At 43.6% G+C, this 9,310-nt stretch overlaps 1 protein-coding gene and 2 pseudogenes across 1 annotated transcript in view; 2 read left to right on the top strand and 1 right to left on the bottom strand.

The window, feature by feature from the left end:
* The first annotated feature begins 387 nt into the window (after positions 1–387).
* The window catches only part of ANXA3 (annexin A3), a 47,837-nt gene continuing 38,914 nt past the window's right edge, over positions 388–9,310 (top strand). The window contains exons 1-2 of the mRNA XM_028100677.2: positions 388–476; positions 2,977–3,028. Coding sequence (XP_027956478.1) covers positions 3,014–3,028 — 15 coding nt within the window. The 5' untranslated portion in view covers positions 388–476; positions 2,977–3,013. The remainder of the gene's footprint in view (positions 477–2,976; positions 3,029–9,310) is intronic.
* On the top strand, positions 5,162–5,235 carry LOC114206868 (U4 spliceosomal RNA; annotated as a pseudogene).
* Positions 6,452–8,218, bottom strand: LOC114206664 (large ribosomal subunit protein eL28 pseudogene; annotated as a pseudogene).

Genomic DNA, 9,310 nt, shown 5'->3' with positions numbered 1-9,310 from the left:
GGGGGTGTGGGGGGGTGTGGTCTGGGAATGCCCAAAAGTTTTTTCCATATAAATAAACGGTGATCGTTTCCTCACTTCACGCCATTTTAGCTTAGGAAAGGCTTCCCAGGAACTCTACTCTCGGATACCCGAGAAACCTGTATCTACTGTGTAGGGCTGTTGCAAGATTTAAATGAGGGCCTCCTCGTAAGGACCTTAGAACTGTGCCTGGCACAAAGCATTTACTTTTGCACCCCCCGGAAAGCGGAGGGCTGCGGCGCTAGGGTGCGGCCGTGGAGCCCCGGCGGTCGAGGGGCGCGGCTTGCTTTTCCCAGGGCCCCGGGCGCCGGTCAGGTGGAGCCGGGAGGCCCGGGGAGGGGCGGGAGGAAGGGGTGCGGTCGCCGGCGCTGGCCCAGCGGGCGCGGAGCGGCGGCGGCCGGGGTGCACTCCCTCTCTCGCCGTTCTCCCGCACGTCAGGTCCCTCGGCCGCGCTGCAGGTAAGATCGGCCTCGCCGCGAGTCGCCCGCGGCTGCCGGGCAGCTGGGAGCGGTGGGCACCCGGCCCACTTCCCCTGGAGCGCGGCCCACGCCGCAGACCAGCGGGCCGCGGGGGTTCGGCGGCAGAGAGTCCACGTCCCCCATTTCAGAATGGAGGAGCAAACGTGGTGCGCCCTGGGAGGGTCACCCAGCTATGGTGAGGGCGGGGCGCAGACTGACACCCCGCTGTCCAGCCCGAGACCCTTAACTTTTAGGGAACCAGCTGGCCATCTCACCTCCCCAGCCCTAAACGTTTTGGGGACAGAAACTGAGCAGGGAGTCACAACTGTCTTTTCGGTCCCTGGCGAATTAGGAGGGGCTGGCTCGAGCTCCTTCGGAGGACTTGGCACCCCACCCATCCTTGTGAGCATTTGCTCCTCTTAAGGGAGACCGCTTATTTTATTTCGTTTAATTTAATTTAATTTATTTATTTTGGTGGTAGGAGAAAAGTGTATTTAGATATTGAGCGTTGGGAATCTGAGAAGTTGGCTTTTCCTTAGAAAAGACTCACCTTTTCTTTGATTGCAACAGAGTCGCAGCCACTACTCATGATTCATCCCACTGGCATTTGAGTCGGCAGGTGGGGAATCTGAGTCCTTGATTGCAAATGACCATATATAGGAAACTGTGGTTTGTGCAGGGTTCCAGATGCCCGGGTCCGCTGAAGGCCCCTCTGGCTGCTGATAAGGAGTTACACTGCTGGACAGAAATTCTGCCCCAGGATTTGTGTTCTGCACAGACAGCAAGACTCTGGCCTTGGGGAGAGCTATATTTACAACTTGTTTTATCAACATCATAAAAAATGTAACTCATTAAAACGTTTTTCTCCAAAGATATCCCCACTGGCTTCATGAAGGCAGAAAGCGTCAGACTGACAGGAAAGGGAGTTTAAAGCTGTAAAGACACCCAGAATCTTGTTCTCAGAGCTGTAGTGGTCGTGTAGAGAGCCATCTGTTGAGAAAATAGGGAGGGAGGATGAAGTAAAGAAAATGATGTTGATGCTCGAATCCCTTTCTGAAGAGGATGTTTAAAGTTCTGTTGTAAGGTCATTTGGCCCCCACTGTGGAGTGATATCTTCTTAAAATTTAAATCAGTAATAATTGTTAATAATTTACAAATTATACCGGATCAGCACATATTGCGCCTCAGCTGTGACAATGTATGGGGCAAGCACTTGGGTAAGGCCGAGCATGGGAGTTAACTTCATACCTTTGGAGTGTGACTGTCCAGACTCTGCAGGGGGACACTTACTTGCTGTGCGGCTAGAACGTTATTGTACCTTCTCTGTGCCCCAGCTTCTTTATATGTAAAGTGGAGATGTTCTTAATGACACCTCGCTCCCTAGATTGTTGTGAGGCTTATATTAAATCATTCTTTCATTCATTATTTTTTTTAGTGCCCTCTATGCCCCAGTGAACTAATATGACAAAAAGCCTTGTGAAATTAACCTTCTAGTGCTTTTTATATGACCTGGCACATGGTAAGAACTCAGAATCCTAGCTGATATTATCTTACACATGATTCCAGCCGCCCTCCTCTTCCCTTTCTGCAGAGGAGGAAACGGAAGCTCAAGGAGATTGAGCTTTCAGAGGCAAAGTGAGAACTGGTGACACTGTCTCTCCAGAGGGATGTAGTAGTAGACGTAGCTAGAAAGCCCACTGCCCTAGGCTACAGAGGGCCTGGGAGAATCAGGCTAAATATTTCCAGGGACTACTAGTGTAATTTCCTACTGATCTTTGTTCTGGGGCTATCCTTGAATTTTTAGAATATTTTGTTCCCAGGATTGGTGGGAGCGACTTGCATTTCTAAATCAACCCTGGAGATATGCCAGCATGTTTGAATAATGTCTACATAGGAAAAGTGCCTGGGTTCCCAATAGGGCTCCACCAAAGAATTGCCCTTTTTACCTCTGGGCCCTACCAGGAACTGGACTGCCTCCTCAAAGAGCAGGCATGTGTGTTTATAACAGGCTGTAGGCTCGGAGCCTTGTAAAATGTAAATGGAGATAGCACAATCAAACACAAAGAATCCAACTGAAGCCAGCTAAAATTTGTTTGGGGATGGGGTCCGGGCAGACAATTTCTGTTTCTGTTTCCCTAGGATGGTATCTATCCTGATTAAAAGAATGCGGTAATCAACATAGTTCTATTGGAATTTTAAACGAGTCAAGAATTTGCTTTCCAGGAAACATATTTGTAAACCCCTTAAGTACAGAGATTTTTTTTCTCTCTTCTTTTGACCCCTTCCCAGGTCCAGCACAGTCCCTTGTACACAGTGGGTGCTCAGTAAATATTTGTTTAGCAAATAGGGTACTTGATGCTAGAGACACATCATCTTGCTGAGGTGGTCTCTTTGAATGTTGACTTCTGTTTTCTGGATTAAAGATTAGGGTTATTCTGAGATTATTGTATTCTGAATATCCCAGATTTATTCTGTTTAGTAATTTTTTTTCTTTTAATAGGTTCGTCTGATCTCAACACAAGCAAAGGTGGAATATCATGGCTTCTATCTGGGTAAGTAAAACTCAAGCTTTCACAATACAGTAACTTATCTTAGTCAAATCAAACTACAAAAAGTCAAAATATTAAGAAGTTGATAAAAGGTTCATTTGCAAATATAACATGCCAAAAAAGCAAGGGGATATCTAAAAATAATAAAACATAAACATGTATCATAGAGGTACATAGTTAAAATAATTTGTGATGACACCAAAGTAGAGGTGAATAACAGAGTAAATTTAGTAGGTGATTTGGGAGTTTATTATGTGATAAGGATAACATTTCATAACAAGAAAAGATGGCTTATTCAACAAATAATGTTAGGAAAATTTCTAGCCATTTGGAAAAAAAGTAAATCTATATTCCTTCCCCCTTCTTACATTAAAATGCATTTCGGGTGGATAAAATCTGAAATGAAAGAGACAAAATATGGGTGAATGTTAAAAATAATCACGGAGTAGGGACAGCAGTTACAACTATGACACAAACCAAAAGCCTAAAATAAAAATATTGATCTACTTAACTGCATATAAACTTATGATTTATGACCACAAAAAAAAAACAAAACACTATGAGTAGAGTCAGAAGACAACCCACAGGGGAAAAATATTTGGAGCACATCAGACAAAAAACTTATTTTCGTAACATAAAAATTACTTGAATAAATCAATAAAAAGAACTTGATGGAAATTTGTCAGAGACATGAATAGGACATGAAAAGAATTACAAATGTCCCACAAACACATGAAAAGATGCGATCACTCACTAGGAAATAAAGAAACGTGAATAACACAATGAGAAACCGTTTCTACCGGAGAATTGGTGGTGGTGGAAAAAACACATAATGAGACCAGTATTGCAGAGTCTGTAGGCAAGACAAGCACTCTCATACTCTGATCATGGGAGACGAAACCTGGCACACTTTTGGATGGCATTTTGGTGATATCCATCAATGTTTACATGTACACCCCCTTTAGCCAGTTATTCCATTTCTGCGTGTTTACCTTATTGATACACTTGCATAAGGCTGAAAAAATATAGGCCTAAAGACATTCATTTGTATTAATGAAAATATGTAGACAGCATAAATGGCCAGCATAAATGGGCATGAAATTATTAAATTACTCATTTGTAACCTACAGCCATTTTTTAAATAGTTATTTATTTATTTGAGGAGGAGGACAGAGGGAGAGGGAAAGTCCCAAGTAGACTCTGTGCTGAGCATGGAGCCCAATGCCGGGCTGGGTCTCACGACCCTGAGATCACAACCTGAGCCAAAACCGAGAATCGGGTGCTCAACTGGCTGTGCTACCCAGGCGCCCTTAGCTTACAGCCATTTTTATGTGGTCGTTAAAAAAGAATGGGGAACAAGGGGGTCAGTTCCCTATATATTGACGTAAGAAAATGTCCAAAGATATGTTAATCAATGAAAAAAATCAAGTTACAGAATAGTATGTACAGAATGATTCTGTTTATTTTTTTAATTTTTTAAAGATTTTTATTTATTCTGGAGAGAGAGAGAGCATGAACGAGGGGAGGGGCAGAGGCAGAGGGAGAAGCAGACTCCTTGCTGAGCAGGGAGCCTGACACAGGGCTCAATCCCAGGACCCTGAGATCATGACCTGAGCTGAAGTCAGATGCTCAACCAACTGAGCCACCCAGGCTCTGATGATTCTGTTTAAAAGAAAGTTAAAAAAAATACATACACACACACACACACACACACACACACACGTAATACAGTTTTTATGTATACGTATATACATATACATGTATATGGTCTTTATGTATATACATGTATATATATTTATGTATTTATGTATATACATAAAGACTATATTACATGAAAGCTTTCTAGAAAGGCAGAACTGTGAGCAAGGGCACATTTATTTTTCAGTGCATTACCTTCCATGCCCTAATTTTTTTGTTAATGATGAACATACATTATATTTCTTAAGTGAGGGACAGAAAGGTTTAAAGAATAACTTGTGTGGAGATATACCAGCCCTAGGTATGGGTGGTGTTTGTGGGAGGTGTGCTGCTGCGAGGTTTTCTTGGCCCCAGGTTATTCCGTTACCACTGGCCAGGAGGCCAAGCTGTCCTCTTTCCAGGTCTAAAATTCCCCCTGCTATTATGGATACTTAGTAGAGCTTTGCGCAGTGGCAGTATCGTAGCCAGTGAGGTTTATCCAAGGCGTGATTATTGCTAATGGATACTTAGTAGAGTCAGATGGGGGAAAAAAAAAAAAGCATCTCTCCAAAATGCTGGTGTTAAAAAAAAAAGTCTCCTCTCATCCTAGTCCATTAGTAAATTGACATAGGTCAGGCTCTCCAGTAAGTTGGTCAGCGGACACCTTCAAAGTTGTTAGTCTCTTACTGTGCCTAGTGAATTAAACTTTATGGTAGCTATGCATGTTTAGGAAAAAAAAAAAAACAGTATATATAGGACTCAGTACTTTCTGCAGTTTCAGTGGGGGTCTTGGAATGCATCCCCGGTGGATGTGGGTGAGGGCTCCTGTATAGATATACAATGGAGTATTATTCAACCTTAAAAGGGAAGAGAATTCTGATAACATGCTACAACATGAATGAACCTTGAGAACATTATGCTAAGTGAAATAAACCAGTAGTAAAAGACAAAATACTATGATTCCGTTTATATGAGGCATCAAATTCATAGAGACTGAAAACAGAGTTGTGGTTAGGGGCTGAAGGGCATTTGTTGCTTCATGGGTATAGAATTTCAGTTCTGCACAATGAAAAAGTCCTGGAGATCTGTTTCACAATACTGTGAATATTTTCACCACTATTGAACTGTTGTACACTTAAAAATGGTTAATGTGGTAAACTTTATGTTATGCTTTTTTTACCACAATAAGAAAACCCCGGAGATTTCTGTAAATATTCTTATCACTAAGTTTTATCTTTTTCTTTTTCCCTCTTACACACAAAAGCACATACACACCTAAACACAAATAAGCAATCAAGTCCATGCTTTTCTCCAAAACTGTAGATCAGTTTGTGGTTACTAGAGGATGATGAGTTTATTGGAGTGATATGATCAAGAGAGAAGACTTTGCTTGCTATTTTAGTATATTTCCATTGCAGATAAAACAATAGCTGGTTTCCTAGGTCTTTGTATTCTAGATGCATTGCAACCCTCCCATTGTTTCAGATGAGTCAACAATCTATGTTGAATTACTATTTCCTTTTTTTGGAAATGTTGCGTATCTCTGTTCAGGGTTGTGTTCTCCTACCTAACCCCTGATGAAAAGGCCTGATGTCTTACCAGTTTGCACTTTTTGGACCCCAGGGTCCCTTTAGGTTGCCTTTAGGTCCATAGCAAGCACTCGGGCAAACTACAAATTAGAATGTCTTAGGAACATGATATGTGTGTATGGTTGATATCTTTATTGCTTTGGAAGTGGCGGGCAGGTGCTCAGGAACTCTTGGTGGGGCGGGCCCATGGCCTCTTCTCCATCGCAGGCTCCTGGCTGAGCAGGATGGCTCGGGCTCTGTGAATGGCAGTCACGTGGAGATCTGGGCCGTACTTATTCTCGAGGATCGTGCCCCTGATGCTGCTGAGGGTGGCCTGGGCATTCTAACAAGAATGGTGGTCCGCACGTAGGAGGTGGCAACCTTTCTGTGGCCGGATCTCCGCTGCCTGACCACCACTACACCTTTGCCATCGGCCGCGGGCTGCACGGCCACAGTCTTATGCTGAATCCGCCAGTTGTAGCGGAAGGAGTTGCGAGCCTTCAGGTTACTGGGCTCGGTGCTGTATGTCTACCCGTTCCTCTCGATCCCGAAGCTGGAGCCGTTCCGGACGACCGTCCGTGCAGGTGGGCAGTCGTGGCGGCGGCCCCTCTTGCTACGGCAGCCGGAGGCGGGAAGAGCAGAACGTGACTTTGTATTAAGATGCCATAACAATATCTTTCCTACATGTGCCTTCCCCAGAGCTGGCTTTCTCAAGCAAATGTTCTGGGCTCTTTGCTCCTTGGTCAGTTCCTAACTTCCTTTGACCTTTTGTTTGAATCCTCTAATTAGTATTTTTATTATCCTCCTAAAATTTTTCTAAACTTGTCATCACCATAATCATTATGAACTGTTATAACACCCTGACTTGCCATACATTTTCCCTTCCCCACTCCAAACTCGACTTTATACATGAGGAAGGGGAACAGAGAGCCACTCTGGAACTAAGGGATAAAAGATATTTTCCAAAAGTGTAACCACATAAATAGGTTGCCTCCCAACTTTGGAAGGTTCATCAAAAGGGTAGTTAAACAATGAAAGCAGCAAGTACCTGCTGTACTGGGCTCTCCTGGGAGCAGAAGGAAGACAATCCAGCCACAATCCCAGGTCTTCTTTCCATAACTCTCTAATTGTTTAAAAGGCAGGCTCTTGAATATGACCTGGAGCAAGTTACTTCGTCTCCTGCCATCCCTGTTACCTCCCCTGTAAAATGGGTGGAACAACAGTACCAGCATCATTTAGTGCTTGTGAGAATTAACCCAGTTCATATAAAATGCATTAACAGTGCCTGGCATGTAGTGAGCAGTCAGTGAATGTTAGTTGTAATCATTATCATTTCAATATGTTATTTTTTAAAAAACATATTCCTTGCTAATTATTATCCCTGCAGCTATTTTAGTAAAGGAGTTTCTGCCTGTCTCCTGGGCCCGATTTTATTACAAATCAATAGCATCCTCCTCCCCATCGGGATGATTGTCTCTGAGCCAGGTGAACACAGATGGGTTTTCCCCAAATAGATTCTTTCTGACCACTCCTACTTTCAGTATTTTTTTATTTTTAAGATTTTATTTATTTATTTGAGGAAGAGAGAGCACAAGCAGGGGGAGCGGCAGGCAGAGTGAGAGGGAGAAGCAGGCTCCCCGCTGAGCAGGGAACCCAATGTGGGGCTCAACCCCAGGACCCTGGGATCATGACCTGAGCTGAAGGCAGACGCTTAACTGACTGAGCCACCCAGGTGCCCCTGCAGTATTTTTTTAGAGCAGTTTTAGGTTCATAGCAAAATGAAGCAAAGGTACAGAGATTTTCTATGGATACATGCATAGGGTCTAGACACATGCATAGGGTCCCCCATTATCAGCATCCCCCACCAGAGTGGTACATTTCTTGCAACTGATGAACCTGCACTAACTCATCATACTCACCAGAGGCCACAGTTTACCCTACAGCTCATTCTTGGTGTTGTAGGTTCTGTGGATTTGGATATTTCCATATGTTTAAAGACATAGAATACTCTGTTCCCACTCCAAGTGGGTATACAGCAGTACAATTCTGATACGAACTACCTGGAGTTAAACTCTACACGTTTAAGAGCTCAGTCCTCACTTCCAACGTCAGCTGCAAGTCTCAGAGCCACCTGCTCTTCCAACCCATACAGTTGGGGATTTCCACGACCCTCTTGTGTTCAGTAATTATCTAGAACAACTCACAGAATTCGCTGAAAGCGCTGTATTGACACTTACAGTTTTGTCGTCAAGCCCACCTATACGTAGAGCAAGGTCTGGAAAGGTCCTGTCCCCGTGGAGTCAGGACGGATCACCCTCCCTGCACATTGTGTGTCCACCAGCCAAGGAGCTCCTCCGAGCCTCTAGGCAGAGTTCGTACTGGGATTTCATTACATAGGCGTGATTGATTAAGTCACTGGCCACAGGACTGAACTTAATCTCGAGTCTCCTTTCCCTCGCAAACTGCCAATCGTTCCCATCTTATACCTATCCAGAGGTCTACCATAAGTCACCTCGGCAGCATAATAAAGACACTCCTATCAGGAAATTCTGATGGTTTTGACGCTCTCTGCCAGGAACCCAGGACAAAGACCAGAGATACTCTTTATCGTACCATACATACATAACTCACACAGTGGCTGCACAGAATTTCCGAAATATCATATTCCTTTATTTTTTTACTGAAATGATATTAACACTCAGGCGCTGGTTACCTTGTGCTGATCAGAACCTCTGCTTGGAGGTTTCTATCTTAAATAATAAGTAACACAGGGGAAAATGAGTAACACTTTGTAATAAATACAAATTAGCAGATAGAATCACTCAAAACATGGGGTCCGTGGAGAAGAAATACTTAAAGGGATTCTTGAAAGTGGAAAGGTTGGGGAAAGCTTATCTAGGGTGGAAACAGGCTAATAGGAAAAATTAATCCCTGAAAATGTGTTCTTGATGAAAAGGAGAGCATAACTTTCCTTCCCCGCCTACCCTTCCTCTCTCTCCTGGGAACAAGACTGGTGCAGTTTGACCCATGAGGACACAAT

Source organism: Eumetopias jubatus, unplaced genomic scaffold, assembly GCF_037043125.1.
Source record: "Eumetopias jubatus isolate StellerSeaLion01/CBP00866 unplaced genomic scaffold, mEumJub1_p1.0 scaffold_2, whole genome shotgun sequence".
Taxonomy (NCBI): domain Eukaryota; kingdom Metazoa; phylum Chordata; class Mammalia; order Carnivora; family Otariidae; genus Eumetopias; species Eumetopias jubatus.
This window is presented reverse-complemented; position numbering and strand designations above follow the sequence as displayed.